General features: G+C 52.4%; 10 protein-coding genes and 1 non-coding gene across 11 annotated transcripts; 9 read left to right on the plus strand and 2 right to left on the minus strand.

Annotated features, from left to right (window-relative positions):
* Positions 1-798: 798 nt before the first annotated feature.
* UMAG_10705 (cyclin-dependent serine/threonine-protein kinase) lies at positions 799-1,917 on the plus strand (the record flags this gene model as incomplete). Its single annotated transcript, XM_011393859.1, has 3 exons — positions 799-835; positions 958-1,123; positions 1,224-1,917. The coding sequence occupies 3 exons, from the start codon at positions 799-801 to the stop codon at positions 1,915-1,917; spliced, it is 897 nt and encodes a 298-aa protein (XP_011392161.1).
* A 320-nt stretch (positions 1,918-2,237) lies between these two features.
* UMAG_05290 (uncharacterized protein) lies at positions 2,238-3,935 on the minus strand (the record flags this gene model as incomplete). The annotated part of the gene is made up of 1 exon (XM_011393704.1): positions 2,238-3,935. One exon carries the CDS (start codon positions 3,933-3,935, stop codon positions 2,238-2,240), a length of 1,698 nt encoding a protein of 565 aa, XP_011392006.1.
* A 537-nt stretch (positions 3,936-4,472) lies between these two features.
* Positions 4,473-5,474, minus strand: UMAG_05291 (uncharacterized protein; the record flags this gene model as incomplete). Its single annotated transcript, XM_011393705.1, has 1 exon — positions 4,473-5,474. One exon carries the CDS (start codon positions 5,472-5,474, stop codon positions 4,473-4,475), a length of 1,002 nt encoding a protein of 333 aa, XP_011392007.1.
* Positions 5,475-6,275: 801 nt separating this feature from the next.
* UMAG_05292 (tethering complex subunit PEP3) lies at positions 6,276-10,169 on the plus strand (the record flags this gene model as incomplete). The annotated part of the gene is made up of 1 exon (XM_011393706.1): positions 6,276-10,169. One exon carries the CDS (start codon positions 6,276-6,278, stop codon positions 10,167-10,169), a length of 3,894 nt encoding a protein of 1,297 aa, XP_011392008.1.
* Positions 10,170-10,432: 263 nt separating this feature from the next.
* On the plus strand, positions 10,433-10,547 carry UMAG_16229. Its single transcript, XR_897743.1, has one exon. It is a non-coding gene; the product is annotated as a 5S ribosomal RNA (ribosomal RNA).
* A 683-nt stretch (positions 10,548-11,230) lies between these two features.
* UMAG_05293 (putative dolichyl-diphosphooligosaccharide--protein glycosyltransferase subunit STT3) lies at positions 11,231-13,630 on the plus strand (the record flags this gene model as incomplete). The annotated part of the gene is made up of 1 exon (XM_011393707.1): positions 11,231-13,630. The coding sequence occupies one exon, from the start codon at positions 11,231-11,233 to the stop codon at positions 13,628-13,630; it is 2,400 nt and encodes a 799-aa protein (XP_011392009.1).
* A 1,397-nt stretch (positions 13,631-15,027) lies between these two features.
* On the plus strand, positions 15,028-15,642 carry UMAG_05294 (uncharacterized protein; the record flags this gene model as incomplete). Its single annotated transcript, XM_011393708.1, has 1 exon — positions 15,028-15,642. The coding sequence occupies one exon, from the start codon at positions 15,028-15,030 to the stop codon at positions 15,640-15,642; it is 615 nt and encodes a 204-aa protein (XP_011392010.1).
* Positions 15,643-16,112: 470 nt separating this feature from the next.
* On the plus strand, positions 16,113-16,742 carry UMAG_05295 (uncharacterized protein; the record flags this gene model as incomplete). Its single annotated transcript, XM_011393709.1, has 1 exon — positions 16,113-16,742. The coding sequence occupies one exon, from the start codon at positions 16,113-16,115 to the stop codon at positions 16,740-16,742; it is 630 nt and encodes a 209-aa protein (XP_011392011.1).
* A 726-nt stretch (positions 16,743-17,468) lies between these two features.
* On the plus strand, positions 17,469-18,023 carry UMAG_12302 (uncharacterized protein; the record flags this gene model as incomplete). The annotated part of the gene is made up of 1 exon (XM_011393867.1): positions 17,469-18,023. One exon carries the CDS (start codon positions 17,469-17,471, stop codon positions 18,021-18,023), a length of 555 nt encoding a protein of 184 aa, XP_011392169.1.
* Positions 18,024-19,157: 1,134 nt separating this feature from the next.
* On the plus strand, positions 19,158-19,802 carry UMAG_10553 (uncharacterized protein; the record flags this gene model as incomplete). Its single annotated transcript, XM_011393850.1, has 1 exon — positions 19,158-19,802. One exon carries the CDS (start codon positions 19,158-19,160, stop codon positions 19,800-19,802), a length of 645 nt encoding a protein of 214 aa, XP_011392152.1.
* Positions 19,803-20,440: 638 nt separating this feature from the next.
* On the plus strand, positions 20,441-21,022 carry UMAG_10554 (uncharacterized protein; the record flags this gene model as incomplete). The annotated part of the gene is made up of 1 exon (XM_011393851.1): positions 20,441-21,022. One exon carries the CDS (start codon positions 20,441-20,443, stop codon positions 21,020-21,022), a length of 582 nt encoding a protein of 193 aa, XP_011392153.1.
* Positions 21,023-21,637: the final 615 nt, after the last annotated feature.

Here is a 21,637-nt window from a genome sequence, read left to right on the forward strand (position 1 = left end):
TTGTGTATGTGTTTGTAGACAAACCAGTTGAGAAAAAAGGCGCGCCGAGACCCGAAACGAGGAGTTTGTCGTGAGTGTTGGTTTCGCGCGTAGCTCTCTCTCTGTATGGTGATTGAGGCGCGTCGCATGCGTTTGGCTCGGCTTCCCGCCAAATTTCGCTTTTGGGATTGACTGGCTGGCAGACTCACGACTGGCAGCCAAAGCAGGCCGACACGCTTCTGCTGTCCGCCCGCCGACTTACATCTAAAGACCAACACTTTTTTTCCGAACAAATCACTCAATGTGAATGGCGATCGCGCAGATTCGTTCGGTCGCGCCGACTTACAGCCAACCAGGCAGGAGGCCAGTCACTCTCGACTTCGATTGATCACTGACGACTCACACTGTGAATGCAACTCGCCGAGATTCACGATTGACACCGAACCAGTTTAAAGTGCAAAGCAACCAACACACATACACACGCTCACTTTGCACACTTTTCTCCGTCCCGTTTTGCTCGTCGTCTTGTCTACTGACCGCACTCGACTTGGTGATCACCTGGACAACATCTTCGTCGGAACCTCCGCTGCTTCGAGACCCATACCAACAAGTTTCCTGCACAAATTTCTCTCGATCAGTCCTGCTTCGCGGTTTCGGAGTACCAGGCCGTTTGAAACTACCAACAATTGTCCGTCTTCCTTCTTAAAGTCACTTTCATCGGCATCGCAAGCATCAGACATCTACTCATTCACGCCATCGCGTCATCAAACTATCGGAGCACCCGTAATCGTATCGCTGCCTTTTGTTCTCAACGCAGACATGGACAAGTATCAAAGGATCGAAAAGGTCGGCGAAGGTAAGCAATCCACGTTCGGACGCCAGACCAACCGTTGACTCCTCTTGTCCCGTACAATTTCGAAAACTAACATACTCCTACTCCGCCACGGTCGCTCTTCGCCTGCCCTTGCGCCTCTACAGGAACATATGGTGTCGTATACAAGGCAAAGGACTTGACACCGGGTGCCAACGGTCGTATCGTTGCGCTCAAAAAGATTCGTCTCGAGACAGAAGATGAGGGTGTCCCTTCCACAGCCATCCGCGAGATCTCATTACTCAAGGAACTCAGAGATGACAACATCGTAAGGTGAGTGTGCCAATCGTATAGTCGCGTTACCATCCGAAATGGGCGAAATGGGCTGCATCGACGTGCCAACTGACAACCTGATCACCTTGCTTATCTGCAGGCTGTTCGACATTGTTCACCAGGAAAGCAGGCTGTACCTCGTCTTTGAGTTCCTCGATCTTGACCTGCGCAAGTACATGGACCATGTCTCGCGAAACCGCGGAGGCGACGGTATGGGTCCCGAAATCGTTCGCAAGTTCACCTATCAGCTCATTCGCGGTCTTTACTACTGCCACGCACACCGCATCCTCCACCGCGACTTGAAGCCTCAGAACCTTCTTATCGACCGCGAAGGTAACCTCAAACTCGCCGACTTTGGTCTCGCCCGTGCCTTTGGTATCCCTCTCCGCACCTATACCCACGAAGTTGTAACGCTCTGGTACCGTGCGCCCGAAGTGCTGCTGGGCTCGCGACACTACAGCACCGCCATCGACATGTGGTCCGTCGGCTGCATCTTTGCCGAGATGACTTTGCGACATCCGCTCTTCCCAGGTGACTCCGAGATTGACCAGATCTTTAAAATCTTTCGCGCGCTCGGCACCCCCACTGACGACGTTTGGCCGGGAGTACAGCAGCTGCCCGACTACAAGGATAGCTTCCCCAAGTGGGCCGGACGACCGCTGCGCGATGCTGTGCCTGGCCTCGACGAGGCAGGCTTGGATCTGCTCGAGGGCATGCTCGTTTACGACCCCGCAGGAAGGACATCCGCCAAGCGCAGTCTTGTCCACCCGTACTTCAGGAGGCTCCTCACATGAGCGCTCACCCTCGCAACGATTCACGCGTCCCGTGCGTCTTCACCCCTTCAGGTTGCATCTCCCAACCAAGTTTCCACCTTGCCATCAGTACCGTCGTTGCTCCATCTCCTACCAACTCCCCGTCTCTTTCGTGCTGGCCTCGTCTCGCACCCTGCTGTACACTTTGTTCCCAACTCGATTCTCCTGCCCGTCAGAACCACTCTCGCTAATTCGTGCACCGTCTGACGTATAACTTGAAAGCAGTCAAAATTTTCTCGCATACCACAGCCTCTCTCACCATCGTGCGCTTAATGCTCGCTCAGTCGTGAGTTGTATTGCATCTAGAACGCGTGCAGCAACAGCGCATTCGCCTGACCTAATTCCCACAGCGATACGCCTGCCCTAACCTCATCATTCCCACCCTGCAGTGCCTCCAACCTTGTCTTGGTTGTCGTGGGAAGTGGTAGGTACAGCCGCCAGTAGATCTGGTCGCCTGGTCTCACGCCATGGGCACCTTTTCCCTTGGCTGATTCTCTGGTCACAGTTTCTACGTAGTCGAACCAGCCTTCACCAGTGTCTTTGGCATCAAGGATGACGCCGTCGTGATCGGTGAGGATGGTTATGATTGCGTCTATTGTTACCGCTTCGGCTGGTCCGCGTAGCAATGGCAGTAAGGAGGAAGACGAGGTGCGCGAGAAGAGCTCTTTGGCTTCATCTGGGTTGGAAGGCGGAGCGACACCGATGCCTTGACCTGTCGACTTATCGATCCAGAACAGCGGATAGCGATAGCCGTACATTGGCATTCCCATGAGCAGTTTACCTCGGATTAGTAGGAGTGGGTCTGATTGTGTCTCGGCTTCTACCGTCTCTTGCTGCTTCGGCACTCGTTCCGATGCTGCTGCGTCGGACTCGACCGAGGCTTCATCCAGCACTTCATCCGCTGCAAAGTCATCGTACCGGAGCGGGTTACTGGGATCCTTGAACCGTTGCATCTCATCATCCTCGACGTGAGCCTCCCGCATGATCGCTTCATCTTCTGCCTTTGCATCCGCTTGCCTCTGCTTCCTGCGCTTCTGCGCCTTTACATGCGACGCAGCCCTTGTCGCTTCGACAATCATATCGACATTCTCCGCGATCCACTTTGCACTCGTGTTCGGTCCGGCCTCTCTCAGACTGCCCTTCTTCGCGTTTCTCAACGGACTGTCGTTGGGAAAATCCTTCCCCTCCATCGCACTACTTCTGCCTCCCGCTCCGGACATATCGTAGGTCATGATCGAAAAGTAATCCACCACTTCCGCCAGCTGAGGTATGGATTGGACGATCATGCGGTTCTGGCTTTCTTGCATCCTGTCGAGCTTGGTTCCCATCGAATAGCGAGTTCGCAGAGGTGGCAGGACCACAATTAGCGATTTGTCCGGCGAAAGCTTCTTGAGTGAAGAGCCGAGGGTGGAGATGGGTTCGAAGAGTAGATGCGTTGCAGCGGATTCGAACACGACACCGTCGTAGCCTCTTTTCTGCACTTCGCCGGTAACGACTTGGGCAAGTCTTTGCCAATTTTCCTGATTGGACAACAGATCAGCGTAGTCTTTCTGCTCCCATCCATCGAGGTAGAACCTTGGGACGAATTTCAACCTTGATCCCGGCTTCTGCTTGTCCTTCAGCCATGATTCCTCCTTCTTGGATGGCGGTCCGCCACTCAGCACGTACGTCGCGTTATCTCTGCCACTCGAAACAGAGTCTCGTGAAACCAGAACGGTGTACCATACTGGCGAGACGAGGTCGAGTTTCTCAGCAAACTGATCCACCATTGACATGCCGTGCGGATTCCATGGAGTTATGTAGGCAAGGATGGTGCGAGTGGTGAGTTTGGAGGTGTGAATAGAGAGTTCAGGTTGAAGTCGGATGTATTCGTCCGTTTCGTACACTGCTGGTGTGATAGACGCCAATGTGAGGACCAGATGCGAGAGGAGGACGCCCAGAAGAATTAGCCATGTCAGTCGGCGGTGCGACCACCTCGCGGTCAAGAGTGTGACCCGCATATTGAGCGTCAATGTGGGCGGCCAAAGCCGATGGTGACAGAACGAAACAAAGTTAACGAGTAACGTCAGCTGGCAAGACAGGCTGCATCGACGTGGTCCAAGCTCCACCTCTGCCAAACTTATGCCCCACGGCCAGAAACGACTTTCACATTTGTGTTATTTCCTTTTTGCCGAAGCGGGTGTCAGTTCAAATTCCCGACGTCAGTGAAATACTATTCGTGATTCACGATTCGTGATTCGTGATTCACAGTTCTTGACAGGTGTAGAGAAGAAGCACCAAGAAATACATCTTGAAATCAACTACTACTACTGTGCAGACAGCCGCCAAACAGCAATCACGAATTAGTTATCGGTTCTTCCCTTGTCGATACTCTTGACTGATACATTCTATCATGCAACACATTTACGATTGTTCCATTCTCATCTTTATTTTTTTCGGGATCGACGGATCTCTGTTACGGTGAGCGTTGTTCCCATTTTTCTAGTCATTAACGGTTGCTGGTTGGGATGTGTCTCTTCGAAGAAGCAAGAGCCGCATCAAAGAATCTTCTCCTTTGCCGCCTCCACCACCTTTTGCGCAGCCTGGGATCCGCCCACGATTCTCTCCTGGATCCAATCGAACGCGAAGTCCACCACGTGCTCCACAGATTCGTCGAACAGGAACGGCAGTGCGGGCACAAACATCAAACCAGCCACCGTTGGGCCGGCTGCGCGAATCCTCTGACTTTTCGCCTTTGCGAACAGCGGTGCCGAGTACCTTACGATGCTGTGAATTGTGAAAGCGGGCAACGCCATGGAAGCGATGCTCTGGAAAACGGCTTGTCTGGCCATAGTCAGCCCGACATGCGTTGCTTCCGAGACGCGATTCGGGTCGACACCTGCATGTTCACCCTGTTTGGCGAGACGTTGCGTGTGTCGCTTGCGCAACTCTACTTTCTCCGTCGGTGAGAGGGCCGAGAGAGTCTTAGAATCGAGCACCTTTTCGAGAGGGAGATCCTCGCGGATCTCGGCGAGAGCTTTTTCAGCGTACCTAGCAGCTTTGGTTTCAAACTCTTGCAACGGTCCAGCGGCAGAAAAGGTAGTGGAAGCGAGTGCTTCGTATTGCTTAGCAGCCTTGTAACCTGCATAAGCTACATCGCCGAGGATGTAAGTCCACGAGATGGCGTAGGCTCCCCTAACAACGTAAGGCTTTGTGAGCGGTCGAAAGGCTTCACCGATGTCAGATGAGTAGGCGATGTAGCGCGAAGATGCACTGATGACCGTCTTGAGTCGCATCGCGTACGCAGCGTATCGCGAAGGACCATTGTCAAGATCGAGGATTTCCGACGTCGAGTCTGAGGAGGAAGAGGAAGAGAGTGTGGGTGTGGCCAGTCCCGACGCCGAGGTGTTGGAGTTGCGATCGCCGCTGCTGGTGGACAGGAGAGACGACGAGGCTTTGAAAGGGCTCTGGAGCAGAACGCCTTGAAGCTGGAATCCCAGACCGCTGAGGCCAAACATGGGAATGTAGCGCTGTGGCTCGATAGTGTTGACGTCCAGCATTGCTCGTATTATTTTTTGACGTCCGATGAATCACAGTACTATTCGTGTCTATCGTTTGAGTTCTAGGAGGATGGGGGTATGGGAGGATGGGAGATTGGGAGGATGAAAGGATGGAAGGATGGGACGGAAGGATGGAAGGACGAATTGGATGTCGCAAGCTAAAGAAGAGAGGAACAGGACGACACAGCCTTGAAAGTCGGAATCAGCATCCGTGACATGTGAATATTTCTAGTAGCAAGTCAACTCCACTCACACTTACGACTCTCTGTGACTGAAGTCAACTGACTAGCAGATCAACGCCTTCGTCTCACCTGTCGCTGCTTTCCAAGTCTTGCGTCTGCCGTGCATCGCTCAACCGTCATCTCGCTTTCGCGGATTTTCCTCCACACCTGGAATTTTGCGTGCTGGATCTGGATCTGGATCCGGATCGCGTACACCGAAAAAACAGCCAACATGTGCGTTGAAAATCGGCGATCTGACCAGGCGTTGAATTCAACACTCACGACTCACTCCCTTCAGAGTTGCGGATGGGCCATCGCGGAACGCATCTCACTCACTCAACCCTGGCACCAGACTTCCTTCTTTCCGTCGCTCAAGTTGGTTCCTTTCGACACATTTCAACTTCGGACGTGTCAGCCGACATAGTCTTAGATCCGGACTACTATCAATCTCTGAACGAACGGGCTCCTCTCAGATCCAGCGCCGATTCTCTGGCCATACAGATTTTGGTTGCCAGCTGCTTAGATTGACGATACCGGTGGAGCAAGAATAGTCAAACGGATTCAACTGATTCTTAGCACCATGTTTGACGACTTTGTTCAGAGCTCTTCGTCGCAGCAAACTACACCACCACCAAATCAAAGGCGAAAGAATGCCTACACTGGCAGTCTACATACCAACGGTCACGCTTCCATTCCGCCTCGCTTTTCTGATGTGACCTACGACTCGATCAATGATGGCTTTGAACCCGACCACTATGGTGGCCGCGGCATTGACGAACAAGACACCATACACGACGGCTTTGGAGCACCCTTGCTAGATCCGATCGCTGCGCTCGAGACTGGGTTCGTCTCTTCAGACGCGGGCCCTTCATCACATTCGGAGCCCATCTTCCAGCTGGGCAGGGTTCAATATGCCTTTTCAGCACCACTGGCTCTTATGACTGTCTCATCCAACATTCTGACCATGTGTTTGTATGCGTACCCCAATCCATCCCAATCCTCCAGTCCGTTCCCAACTGCTCCACCAAAGCTGGTGCGCATCAACCTCGACGATCCAGAACACTCGCAAGAGGCCGATATTCCCATTCCACCAACGCCTCGCGCTGCACGCAACGCTCCGCCACCAGATCCTAGCACACTTGGCCCACACAAAATGTTTGCTGATCCGTCCGGTCTCCATCTCCTGCTCGCTATGCGCAACGGTGACAACTATTACTGGGCCAGCGGCTGGAGAAAAGCTCGTCTCCTTCCTAAACTCAAGGGCCACATCATCGAGAGTGTAGCGTGGAACAAGGAAAGTCAGTCGTCGCCATCAGCAGTAGCGCGCAAACGCACACCAAACTCTAGTCCTTCTCTCTCCACCACACGCCAGATTCTGCTGGGCACAAGATCAGGAGACATTTATGAAGCTGTCATCACAGCTGCAGTGGGCAGTGACCCTGACGATGGCGATATCTTTGACAAGATCGCTCGCCGAACAGCTGGCACTGGTGCCGAAAGGGGTGACGTCGACCGTGTCGTGCGACACATGACCACCTTGCCAGAACGTCAGCCGGTGACCGGCCTCGTGGCCGAGTTCTTTCCTCGCACGGCACCAGCTCCATCAGTTGATTCATCAGCGGCAGCCCCATTCTCGGTATCCAGCGAGCTTCTCCGAGCTGTCGTCATCGCCACCACAAGTACGCGCATCTATGAGTATATTGGAATTCTCGCTAAAACTCGCGCCGACGACACTGACTCGCAGTCTCTCTTCGACAAGCTCTTCCTGCCCTACCGTGGCGACTCTTCGCCCAACCTCAAATCTGAGCTCCCTGGTGATCTGCCGTACTCTGAGCTACACACTTGGACTCCGTCCTCTTCCAAACACACCTCGGCGCTCGCATGGCTCACCGGTCCGGGCGTCTACCACGGTCTTCTATCGTACCCATCCGATGCAACAGCTGGCGACAGTGTCATTGAGACTGCCAATCTATTGCCGTATCCAGCCATTGCGATCGAAGACGAAAACAACAACAGCCCAAGCAAACGCCGCAGTCGCATCAGCTCTACTTCCAATGGCGACCAAATTGCATTCAATCAAGGCGGAGCACCCATTACAGAAATTCCGCTCAGCATCGCATTGACAGAGTTTCACTTTGTCTTGCTCTATCAGGACCGCGTCATGGCCATCAGTTCGCTCGACGACCACGTTATCTTCGAGGAGGCCCTTCCACTCAAGCCTCACGAGCGCGTCATAGGTACTGCTGTCGATGTTACAAAGCAGACCTATTGGATTTATACCGATGCCAGCATCTTTGAGCTTGTTCTTCGCGATGAGGACCGTCACGTTTGGCGTGTATACCTTGATCGAGGTTCGTTTGACACCGCGCTCAAGTATGCCAAGCCAGGCGTCCAGCGAGGCACGGTCCTCTCCTTCCAAGGCGATCGTTTCTTTGCTGAAGGCAAGTACATTCAGGCTGCCCAATGCTATGCACAGACATTCATGCGTGCCTTTGAGGAGATTGTCCTGCGCTTCACCGATGCCGAGCAACGCGATGCGCTGCGATACTATCTCGTCATGCGGCTGGAACGGCTCGACAGGACCTACGACGTGGCTCAACGCATCATGCTCGCAACCTGGCTCGTGGAAATCTACCTTAGCAAGATCAACCAGCTTGAAGACGTCGCTGCTGCCGAGGCCGCCAGTCAGGACGTGGACAACTACCGCCTAGAGATCACCATGATCACCGAAGAACTGCACCAATTCCTCTCAACCTATCGCTCATTGCTCGATCCGCATACCACTTTTGATCTCATCAAAAAGCACGGTCGATCCGATGTCTATCTTCACTTTGCTTCGGTCATCGGCGACCATCCGCGCATCGTGCGCCACCACGTCCAGGCCAAGCAGTGGACAAAGGCCATCGACGCCATCAACAAGCAAGGATCACTCGAACTCTATTACAGCTTTGCTTCCGTGCTCATGCGACATGCGCCTGCGCAGACGGTCGATTGCTGGACTCGCCAGCGCAAGCTAGAACCACGTCAGCTTATTCCTGCCTTGCTGCAGCACAAACCTGATTTGGACCTAGGAGAGACCGATCAAGCAGTCAAGTATCTGAGCATCATCATTGCTGGCAAGAACGGAAACAAGGACACCGCGATTCACAATTTGCTCCTCACGCTGCTAGCACGCAATGCATCTCGCTACCCGAAGCGTGAAGAGACAAAGCAAGAACTGCTACGCTTCATCGACGATGCCAAACCAAACCCATTAACAGGCCATCCGTACTTTGACCTCGATTATGCGCTGCGCACGTGCTTGTCGCAGGGGCAGATGGAGGCGTGCGTACGCATCTATGCCAAGATGAGCCTGTTCGAGTCAGCAGTTGAGCTGGCTATTCGAGAAGGAGAGGTTGAACTCGCCTGCAGCTGCGCCGACATGGCTGAGTCCATGGACCGCGACCTGCGCAAGAAGCTTTGGCTCAAGGTTGCCAAGGAAGTCGTGCGCACTGCAGCCGACATCAAGTCGGCCATGGCGTTCCTACGACGTACCGATCTCATCTCGATCGAGGACGTGTTGCCCTTCTTCTCCGATTTTGCAGTGATCGACGATTGCAAGGACGACATATGCGAGGCATTGGAGGGCTACGCTGCACATATTGAAGAGCTCAAGGATGAGATGGATGAAGCTTCGCGTTCGGCTGCCGCTATCCAGCAGGACATTGCAAAGCTTAGCGAACGATTCGTCACGATCGAGCCGGATCAGAAGTGCCATCACTGCATGCAGGTACTCGTTCAACGACAGTTCTACATTTTCCCTTGCAGGCACGGTTTCCATGCTGACTGTCTTATTGGCGAAGTGACCAAGACCATGTCAGCGCGCGGTCTGCGAAAGCTGCTCGAGCTCCAGCAACAAATCTCGGCGCTAACAAGTGGTCTCGTGCCTGCACTGCCGAGTTCGGCGCTAGCAAATATGGGATTCCTCAAAGATGGCTCGAGGGCGGCTGTGAACGCTGCCCAGGGTGCAAGGCAGGTAGGGATGAATGGATTGCAGGCCAGCGCAAGGGGCTTGGGCAATGTGACGGCTGCGATGGGCCTTGATAAGCTTCGCGAGCGCGTGGTGCCAGATGCCGTCATAAGCGCGATCTCGGCTGGTGTGAGCGTTAGCGTAGCAGGTGGGCGAAGGGTGTTGGCGCCATTGGATCCGTTTTCGAACCCGACAACAGATTGGGTGGCAGGCTCGCGCACGGCGGCACAACGACGTACTGCCACTTTGACCACCGCATCGGGGGCCAATGATGGTCAAGACGGGCCCAACAAGAACGCAATCGGCTCAGCAAGGGGCATCGAAGATCAGGAAAGGATTCAACAACTTCGCGATCAGCTCGATGCACTTATCGCCGGGAGCTGTCCGATGTGCGACGGAAGCGCAAACGCTATCAGTAGGCCGTTTATCTCAGACAAGGAAGCCGCAGACGAGTGGGCACTGTAGAACGCCTTGATCTTTGAATCACATGCTATTTGACATAGTCTCTTTCCCTTTACACTCGTGACTCATTCGTGTTTGCTAACAAGGTTGCGTCGAACAACATAAGGCTCTCTGACTGTTGAGCAGCCAGTGGAAAGTTTTTGCTGATACGCAGCGCATAATTGCGAAGGCGTGACCACAGCCTGTTCGGCTGCCGTCACACTTAACTATTCACGATTCCTGTCTCGCTTGTCGATAAGCTCGTCGTCTCAAACCCATTAACATCTGCGGCCATAGAGACATGAAAATACCGCATCCCGTTCGATCTGCGCAGTCAAGCATGTCGTCGCCTCGTCAGTACTGCGGTGGGGGACCACGCGGGAATCCGAGGTGCTGCAGTTGATTTTTTTCCTCATCAGGGACTTCTACTCGACATCTTTTGTTGTCGTTGCTTTACCAATGGCCTTGTACGCTGGCACTGCGTCAGCATGGGTCTCGACACAATCGTCGAAGCATTATGTCTACGACCTGACGCTGTGCACTTGCCGATAGTCACCATCTTCGGCAAGCTGTGTCAAATGCAAAAGTGGGTACAGTTGACGAATCGTGAATGGGGATCGCCTTGCGCCCCGCCCAACCATCGTCCATCGTGAAATCACGAACGTGAATCGAGAATCACGAAAATCACGAATCGTGAATCGTGAATTTCCTGAATTGGTGAATAATCCGTGAATCGTGAATCACGAATCATGAATATTACGAATGTTATGCCGGGCATTTTCACGAGGAAAGAAATCAGACATGAGTCGTGAGTCGTGAGCTGCGCGTTTCGGGCGACAAGTGACGAGTCGTGAGTGTGCAGTCGTGAGTTTGGGACGTGGAAGAACGAGAAGAAAACACCAAGAGCGCGCGCACGGACAACCACGAATCGCCCAACCGCCGACACAGCAAAAGTCAAACTCAGATCAACTCAACTCACTGCGGCTTACCACTGGCGCCCTTTCGACACCACCATTGTACCTTTCTGACTTCCTTGACGTACGAGCGTTATATACGTCATCGTGGCAGCAAGGCATCCTCTAACAATGTCGCCTGGTGCATCATCAAGAGGTGCTGGCACTGGTGCTGGTGCTGGCACACGCACCGCCTACCGTCTGCCAACGCTCTCATCCGAAGCTAACAAGAACGTCCTCTCGCTGCTGCGTCTCATCATTATCTTCCTCATCGCAGGCGCTGCCGTATCATCTCGCCTTTTTGCAGTGGTTCGACATGAGAGCATCATTCACGAGTTCGACCCATGGTTCAACTTTCGCGCTACCAAGGTGTTGACGACAGACGGATTTTACAGGTTTTGGAACTGGTTCGATGCGACAGCGTGGTATCCGCTTGGACGTGCTGCCGGTGGAACCGCATATCCGGGTCTCATGGTCACCTCTGGTGCTATCTACAACCTGTTCCATTCGCTCAACATCCCCGTCGACATTCGAAACATCTGCGTGCTTCTCGCTCCTGCATTCTCCGGTCTCACCGCTTGGGCCACCTACATGTTCACCGCAGCCATGAAGGATGATGCTGCTGGCTTGCTTGCAGCTGCTTTTATTGGTATTGCTCCAGGGTATATCTCGAGATCTGTCGCTGGATCGTACGACAACGAAGCCATCGCAATTTTCTTGCTCATGATGACCTTCTACCTGTGGATAAAAGCGCTAAAGGACGGCTCGGCGCTGTGGGGTGTAGCTACCGCCCTGTTCTACTTTTATATGGTAGCCGCTTGGGGAGGATATGTCTTCATCACCAACATGATTCCTCTGCACGCGCTGGTGCTCATCCTCATGGGGCGATTTAGTTCACGCCTCTACGTTTCCTATTCGAGCTTTTACGCCTTGGGCACCCTTGCATCCATGCAGGTACCCTTCGTCGGCTTCCAACCCGTTCGAACCAGCGAACATATGGCAGCCCTCGGTGTCTTTGGTCTACTCCAGCTCGTCGCCTTTGTCGAACTCATCCGCTCGCACGTGCCTAGCAAGCAATTCAAGCTTTTACTTGTGGCGTTCGTCGTGCTCGTCGCCACTTTGGCATTTGGTGCTCTTGTAGCGCTGACTTATGCTGGATATATCGCGCCTTGGACAGGTCGATTCTACTCGCTTTGGGATACTGCTTACGCCAAGAAGCACATCCCCATCATCGCATCCGTGTCCGAACACCAGCCTCCCGCGTGGCCTGCGTTCTTCTTCGACTTGGAGATGCTCATCTTCCTGTTCCCCGTCGGCGTGTTTTTGCTGTTCAAGGAGCTAAGGGACGAGCACGTTTTTGTTATCATCTACGCCGTCATGGCGAGTTACTTTGCTGGTGTCATGGTTCGTCTCATGCTGACTTTGACCCCTGTGGTCTGTGTCAGCGCCGCAATCGCAATGAGCACGCTGTTGCAGACATATCTCGATCCCAAGGAACCCACACCTCTCGTGGAGGGTGATGATGATCCGGAGGACGAGTCGGTGCTCAAACCCACTCGTTCAGCGGCAGCTTCGCGCAAAGGAGCTGACACCGCTACAGCCTCAAGGGAAGGTACCGTCGGGTCCTCGGATTCAGAGCTTTTCCGCCCTGTTTCACCCGTTTTCCGAGCCTCGTCCTTCACAAGCTCCAAGTTTGGCGTCTTCGGACTCGACTCTCGCTTCTTCGTCACCATCTACTCTCTGCTGTTGCTGCTCGTCTTTGTGCTGCACTGCACGTTCGTCACTTCCACCGCATACTCTTCCCCCTCGGTCGTTCTCGCTTCACGCAACGCCGACGGATCACAGCACATCATCGACGATTTCCGCGAAGCCTACTACTGGCTACGCCAAAACACGGCCTCGGACGCCAAAGTTATGTCGTGGTGGGACTACGGCTACCAGATCTCCGGCATGGCCGACCGACCCACGCTGGTCGACAACAACACTTGGAACAACACGCACATCGCCACCGTGGGTAAAGCCATGTGTTCTCCCGAAGATAAATCCTACCCCATCTTACAAAAGCATGACGTCGACTATGTCCTTATCATCTTCGGCGGTCTGCTCGGCTTTAGCGGGGACGACATCAACAAGTATCTCTGGATGATCAGGATCGCTCAGGGTGTTTGGCCAGACGAAGTGCGTGAGGCCGACTACTTTACACCCCGTGGTGAGTACAAGATCGACGATGGGGCGAGCAAGACGATGCGCGACAGTCTGTTGTACAAGATGAGCTACTACAGGTTCAACGATCTGTTCGGAGGAAGGCCGGGGATGGATAGGGTGAGGCAGACGCCGGGACCGAGCAAGAGTCCCGAGTTAGAGTATTTGGACGAAGCGTTTACCAGCGAGAACTGGATCGTGAGGATCTACGAGGTTAAGAAGCCTGATGCGCTTGGTAGAGACTTGCCGGGCGTGAAAGGGTTTGAGAGCGGCAAGAGGAGGAAGAGGGCGTTTGCGTTACCTGCCGCAGCAACAACAAAGAACAAGTAAGACAAAAGCTGCTCAAACGCATTCGGACAACGCGCGCACTCAAAATTCATGATGCAGAATGGAACGCTGTCTGTTCCCTTGCTTCTAAATGGCTGCTCTTCCATTTGAGGTCGTTCTGAGAGTCGTGACCCTGCTTCCCGTGTGTAGTTTCCTCTCTCTCACTGTCCAGACGCCTGATCCATGCGCAGATTCGAAAAGCAAAAGGCATCATCCACCCTCTGCTTTATCTTTAGCGCTACCCAGGCAAGATCCAAGCATCTCTGACGTTCAACCAATCTTCTCACGGGACACACCTGGTCCCTCCTCCTCTCTGACAGCAACGGTCTGTTTAGGGACGCCTGTGCTTTTCGCTCCTCGTCTTGTTGGGAGGAAGAGCTGTCGGTCTCTAATTAGGCTTGAACCTGTTCTGCAATGAGAGAATTAATGGGTTACTTCAAAAGGTGTCGTCTTCGACGATCAGAGCGACATCAGACCGTGTGTCTCCAGTACCATAGTAGGTGATTCTGTGATTCACAGAAAAATTTGTGCCGCATTTGTGTGGTGAAAATCACAGGATCGTGAATGAAACTTTTTTCTCACCTGACACAATCACGAATTATGAATCACGAATCGTGAATGAGTGCAGTGCCGTGTGCCACGTGTGCCCGAGTCGTGAGTGCCACGGTGGCGTGGCGTGTTTGATGCACTTCGGGACCCGAAAACGTAGTTGGGCAACAAAACTAGGACGACGCTCAGCGATGAAAGGTCCGAAGCGCATAAGACCGTCTAGCAACAAGAGCTTTCACCAACTAGCATACCGAGCTCATCGACTTGCATCTCTAAATGCAAGTCTCAACCCACGGTCATTCCGGGCGCAATAGATAGTTCGATTGATCAGCTCTTGACCTTGACCAGAAAAGTAAGCGGCATTTACGTTGTACTGCGCGCTTCTCCATGAAATCCATGAATCGCACAGATATGTCATGTTGCGGCATTGCGGCTCCAGACTGCAAAAAAAGTGTCTCGGGTCGAGTTCAATGTCTTTGCATGGTGTGTCATCGAGGCATTGAAGTAGCGTTTCCGCACGTTAGCATGGTTTGTGGTCACGATTGTGCTAGCTTTGAGTGGGGACTGCATGCTTTGTTGAGGTAACAGGGCACTGGCACAGTGTTTGAGTTCCTACGGTGCATGTTCTATTGTGTTAGTGGGCGTTAACTTATGATTGGATTGTTTCTTGCCCACCTCTAAAGCTAGCTGGCAATGCTGGCGATGGTGCCGCTGGATGCTCCATCCAGCTGATGGGGGAAGAAGGAGCAGATAGCGGGATCGATTACCATATAATGCTATAGCTGATGATCGGACTCTTTCGTTCTAGCCCTTTTGCTCCCAGATTTCAGCTTCGACCAAGGCAGTTCGAGATGTCATTCCTTAGCAAGATTCTCTGGATCACCGTCCTAGTCATGGCGGCTGTACTGCCGACAACGCTCGCCGCTCGCAGTGCGAGGGTTCTCCCCATCGACCCCGAACCGCAGTCGCCTCCTCCCGAATCACGTGTGAACATGCCTGTCCTTGTCACCAGATGGGATGGACTTACTGACGATCCAATGCAACTTTATCTGCGATATCATCTGCGGCATACGTATGGGATGGATGCCGCACACCTCGAACCAGCGCATTATGATCCCGTCACTCTGGAAGAACTGGAGCAGCAGATCCGCGAAAGTGGAAACCAAAAACGATTTATCCAGCTTGGGCAAACTGCGCCCGGACGCAGTGCCATGCGTGTTGCATTTGCGCTTCAAAACACCTACCAGGGCCACGGCCAGAAGTACTTTGCGCTTCTGCACGTTGGCATGGAACGTAGGGCTATATCTCCCTACATTTTCTCTCTCGGCTTTGTCAAGGCTTCCGGCGTATACGGATTCGAAGACGCGATCCCCGTTCCTGCGGATCTGAGGAACGCTCGCGTGGTTACTTTACATGGAGCCCCGCTCACCGCCAATGAGATGCTACGAGCCGCTTTGTTCCTTTAAAGTGTTTACGTCGTCATCTGTGAGCCGGAGTCATTTGTCATCCTTTGTATGCCCACGGGGGAAGCATTTCTTGGCAACGGGAAGGTGGCGCAAGTAACATGCCAAGAGCCGTTCTCGACGTGGAAGTCTTCTTTTCAGCATTGATTCTAGACCTTCACGAGTAAACAGCCATATTGATCACTCATTTTCGACCTCGTATTTACCCTGTTCAACATTCGAGACTGTTTGGTGTTTCTTCATCCTGAATTCTTCCCACGAAGAGCCACCTTTGTCTATCCAGCTTCCTGTCTGTGTTCGCTACCGGAAGAAGCTCCGAGCTGAGTAGCTGAAGGCGGTCTCTGATAGAGTAGGAAAGCGCTATGGCTGTTCATGTGATGGATGCACTCGAAACATAAAGAGGATCCCCTTTCGTGAGTCCTCAGAAGCTTTTGAGTAAACCATCTGCCCTCTTCTACACGCACAATCCGGCAATGAGATCTCCCGCTCTTCTCCTTCTTCTCCTCTTTGCGATCGAAGTGATTGCTACTGGCGGTTCTGGAGAGCCATCTGGTGCTCAAGGTCCTGTTTCATCCGCCCCAGTGAATGGTGACCCTTATGATGGTGAATATGCGATCGATATGCGACCTTCGAGCCTGCGCGCTCCATTCTCTGCGAGGCTCGAGAATCACATTGGAGATGTCTGGCAAGTCCCTAACGTGCATGTGGAGCCAGTCGAGCTACAATCCTTCAGTCCCACCGACTTGCGTGCCAATTTCAACTACGATCGAAACCTTCGTCGACATCTCTACCTGTATAATACCTACAGCAACTTTCCGGATATGGTGTTTGCTACGCCCATGCATCGAGAGCCTCGTCCGCAAGGTAATCATTTATGGGCTTTGTTTAGTGCCCACCAGCCCCCCTTTCAGGGTGACCATCCCTTGATCAGAGTACACGGATTTGTCACAGTCTCCAACGGAGGCGCCGTCGTGCAGAGACTTTCCGAGCTTCCAGGCCCACAGAATCGCGCTGCTGTGGAGAAGGGACACGTACTCAACATTCAAGAGTTGTTCCAGCAGCTCGGTAGACTTCGCTGGCCCCATTGGGATCGCAACTGGTAAATGGCTTCCGACCGCTGTGTGCCATCTTTTTGACGGTCTTGGTCCCATATGTGCGTACCAAAATCTACAGGTGGGCGCAAAGGTTTGACCCTGCACGTTGGCGAGTAACCCACTCAACGGCTACTCGATGCAATTGCTATCATGCAATTAATGCTGTTCCTATTGTCTCTTTGTTATACCTCTATCTCGGTATAGCACGACACAAATGAAATGCGATTCAGAAAGTAAGTCCCGCCCTCGCTGCGAAGGAAATCCGCTGATTAAGTTGATCAAGAGTCTCAAATGAAGTGGGGTGATACGAGTCGCCATACGGTTCGTGTATATTCACGATTCACGATTGTACCACGATTCGTGATTCGCAGTGGCAATTTTGCCAACAAATCGTGAATTGTACTCAGAGACGTGCTGCATTTTTTAAAAATGCAAGGCGAGAATTAGGCACACCACCATCAAGGCCTCAGTGGGTTGAGAAATCTTGTTTTGATTTGTCGACAGCTCGCGCGATCTGTATGGGACGCCCTAGAATCGTGAAGAATGGGCAAAGCAACAGAGATGCAAAGCCTATCAACGAATGAAGGTCGAACAAGTGGTGACCAAGTGACTTCAGGTCTGAAGAAAGTGGGGGTGAAAGATTCTGAGACAGAAGAAAATGGATATAAGGTATCGTCTTGGTATGTCAGTCGGACCTCACACCATCTTGAATCAAGAATTTCCCGAAAGCCAGCCATGAAGATCCTTTCTCTCCTCCTCTTCGCCCTTTCGGCCACGCTGTCAGTTATCGCCACGAGGTATACTAATGTCTTCAATCTCTACAACAGCGAAACGCCACACGAATCACCGGCAGCCAGACTACCTGATCATCTCAACAATGAGTGGTGGCTGCACGTGCAGTCCCAGTCTTACCCTCCCAATGCAATGGACCATGACACTTTGCGCCGCGACCTTAGCTCCGATATCAATCATCGTCGATTCCTTTACCTTGGTCACACCGCCTGGGGCAGACCGGACATGGTGCTTGCTGTCCCGCTGCAGAATGGGGCGAACGCTGATAGAACCCATACCTGGGCTATACTGAGCGTTCACAAGTCCGAAAATCCGAAGCGCCCTCCTTACTTTTTTGTGCACAACTATGTCAAAGTTTCCGACGGTCGCGCAACTCTGGCTAGGCTCGCTCAAGCTTATGGACCCCAAAATGGAGTCTTGGAACACGGACAAGCTCTCACGCTCGAGGAAGTCTTTGACGAACTCAAGATGCTTCAGCCAGCCGACTGGCCTCATTGATTACCCAAAAATGCCGCTTCCTGGACCTCGATCACGGACGGACTGCAGAGTGATTCGTGATTCACGATTCGTGATTTACGTGCTCTCGAGTCTTGAGGCGCGTTGTCCAGAAAAGTGTGGCGTCACATCTCAGACATAATCGCGTGAGCGCTCGGGAAGTTCAGATCGATTCACAATTTCACCCCGTCACCAAGGGCTTCGCAACCATGAATCGTGAATGCCTCTTTCTTTGCATCATTCACGATTCACGATCAGGCTCCATGGTCGTAGTACACACTACAGTCCAGCAACGCTAGCATTTTCCCTCTGTCCATCTTTCTCCATATACGCCCCTCTCCTTCAAAGCCTAAGCCCTTCTGGGCTTGACAGCAAATGTCATCCTTAATTCTCCTCAATCATTCTCACTGACTTTGCGCTACTGAGACGTCCTGAGAAGAGACGCTGCACTCCATTGTGGGTTGGGTTTTCTTTATGCTTGCAAGATGGCAAAGCGACAAGCTTTGGAGTATTGGGATGAGATGGAAAATTGAGGTTGTAGGTTGTGTGTGAGTTCATGCTGAGGTCGTTATCTTCTCACAGAAGAAGCAACGATGTATGGATCGAGCAGACCGTCTGTCGGATCCCTTGCCTGAAGACTGTTGAGAGGAAAAAGATGAGGATTGGTAAAGCAGAGCATGGTGAGTTGTACACATAGGAACTGGATGAATCGAGCTCGACTCTCCGAGACGGTCTCGTTCGTTTGCAACAACTTGCAAAAACGCTTCTCACGGTTTGATGTCATATCTATGAAGCCTTGGCTCTTTCCGGCCACATTGAGGAGCTTCCCGCCATCCTCCATCATGAAGCTTGCTCTTGCATGCCTGACTTATTTCAGCTCTCGGGATTCAATTCTCATTCAGGCCGTTGTTGACGGCGTGGGCTCCTGGTAAAGGTTTCATTATGACCGTACTATCGCCGGCGTCCACTAGCTTGCCGCTCTATGCAAATGGTCTAAGATCATTAAAAATGGGACGAACTGAAAGCTTCGCTGCTCAGATCAGCTGTATCGGATGCATCACTCAAGTCTTCTGCAAGAACATTTACTTCTTCTCCCACTACAGCAGCTCCTAACAAAGATCAATCACGGGCAGAACGATGTTGAAAGTTCAACCTCGGCCACTTCTAGTACTAGCCTCCTTCGTCATTCTCTTACTTTTGTGCTTATCCTGTCAAGCTGTGAAACCATCAGTCGAGCGAGATTCAAGCAGAGCACTAGCGTTTGACCCTCGCCACGTCAGCTTCACACTTTCACTAGACAGGACTCCGGAGCGCGTTGAGCGCCTGCTCACTCAGCTGCGCACGACCTTCAGATTCCATGATGCTGAAGTCGGCCATCTCCCGGCCCGAACCATGGTCAAAGTGCGTCTGGCAGAGTCGTTCTTTTCTTCGCCGACTAAACCACGCTTCCTGAATTTGGGCTTTATACGTCCGTCAGCGCAGAGCGATGTGCGCGGTTTCGCCATCGCTCTACCCATGACTACTCTTCAACCGGTCTATCACCCCAACGTTCGAGGATTTGCCCTCTTCTCTGTCTACCCTGATCGAGCGAATCCTGTCGGAACCGACGTCAATAGTGTCAAGCCACACATACTGTTTCATGGCTATGTTGACTTGCAGAACATAGGTACATTTCCACCCAGAGTCGGGCGGCCGCCTAGGTTGGAGCACAGTCCACTTCTGCCCGGAGACCTTGTGTCTCTGGAAGAGATTTATCGAGAGGTCCTACACGGGGACCATTGATGACATTGTTGAAGGTTGCGATTTAGAGGCTTGAATTGCTATGAAGAATCTGAAAGGCGATCGAAGCGATGGCTCAATTGCTTGGTCATGCACGATTGTAGCTTGTCAGAACAAATCCATGCATTACTGTGACAACTGTAGTAGAAGGCACAGTGCAGTTCAAGTTCCTCAGAGTCGGGTTGTTTCAATCATAATTTCCTGAACGCTTGAACAGACTTGTAATGAAGTTGGGCGTACAAATGGCCGACGAAGCAGCAACCAGCCGCAGATGAGGTTCAAATCAGGTCGAACGACATGCAACAGGTGGCTGAGAAGAAGCTTCCGATACTCGAGAATGACAGCAAAGACTTTACTGATGGTGCAGTGTACGACCCTCCAGCAATTGCAACTCGATTAGATGATATGAGTATCAATGTGAAGTCAGCGTCGGCCACTTCTCTCCGCTTCCTGCTCTTATCGGCTTATCTCGATGTAGAAGAACCTCGCCCCTCTTTTCCGATGGCGTTGCGCTTTGACCGAGATCAAGAGGACCGATGGACTAAGTATGAGACGCAACTATGCCTATTTAAGACAAGGATGACCGAATTGTAGTGGCTCAGAGTAACGATGGTAGCGTTACTTCCTTCGCCCAGGGCACGATGAACCTTTCCTGTGTGCAGATCGTAGTCTACTGTACAGCCTTTCTACTCTCAATCCGTCAGAGTCTGGCGGCATCTTCTGTTCACACGACGATCTCCTTCCTGGAACCTTTTCGTCTTACGAGATCATCTGAACATCGTAGCATATACACGATCCGACTTGATCTGCATCTGTATCAGAGCGTTGGGCTCAGAAACTATCATGTCTCTGAACTGACCTCTATTACTCTCAATTTGCGCGAGCTTGAATACCAGCTACGATACAATCGATCTCTACGCCAATTCTTGCATTTGGGTCCGGCCATGGGTGAGCTACCTGGAATCGCCGCTGGCTTTCCGATCGCTGTAGATTGGGGAGAAGAGAGCCATTACCTGTTTGCACTGCTTAGCGTGCATCCTCCCAATCGCGATATTCCTTCAATCACGCTACACGGTTTTGCCAAAGTGCGGGCGGTAGATGAGACTCCCATTGAAGAGATGCTCGCTGGCGTTCCTCGTCAGCCGGATGATCAAGTTGGACCCGGCGACGTACTTAGCATTCGAGGCATCTTTCGACAGGTTCTTGAACATCATCCTGTTTAGGCTCTCGGTTGCGCTGTGTGCTATCATTCAAGCTTTCACGTGTTCAATTCTCGCCTTGTCATGTGTATCTAGTTGAAATAAGAGAAATACGCAACAATATTTCGACCAAGAAGTGCGATGAGTACATGAGTATATCTACCTTCGTGCTTGTCAGGTCGCGATGTGCCTACAGCGGGCTCACTTGTGAGTGGTATCTCATGTGGTGATTCGAAACAGCGAGAGAAAGGATCCCTGGCTTCCACCAATCGTGCACTAACTTTGCTAAATGCCGATGGGGGATCGCTATGATTGGTCCTAAGCTTGCGTCTTGTGCGATAGGGCGAGGGAGTCTGGGAGAGCGGAGCTCGCCTCCCAATTCTTCCCTATATAAATTCTTGTTTTTCATGAATCTACGTTATTTTCTTCTCCTCCATTATCTTTCTCATCGTCGCTAGGCTAGCCATCGCCTAGCGCTCGAACTTCCCCGCCCTGTACTCCCTCCTTTTTTGTCGCTCGCCCTTGCGCTCATCCAGCCCCCTTTTCCGGCGGGCAGGGAGCCTCACCGAGCTCTCAGGTCTTGCCACAGGCCTCAGCCGCAATCAAAGTATCTAAGATTTAACCAGCGAGTGACGTTCA

This window comes from Mycosarcoma maydis, chromosome 19 (genome assembly GCF_000328475.2).
Source record: "Mycosarcoma maydis chromosome 19, whole genome shotgun sequence".
Taxonomy (NCBI): Eukaryota; Fungi; Basidiomycota; class Ustilaginomycetes; order Ustilaginales; genus Mycosarcoma; species Mycosarcoma maydis.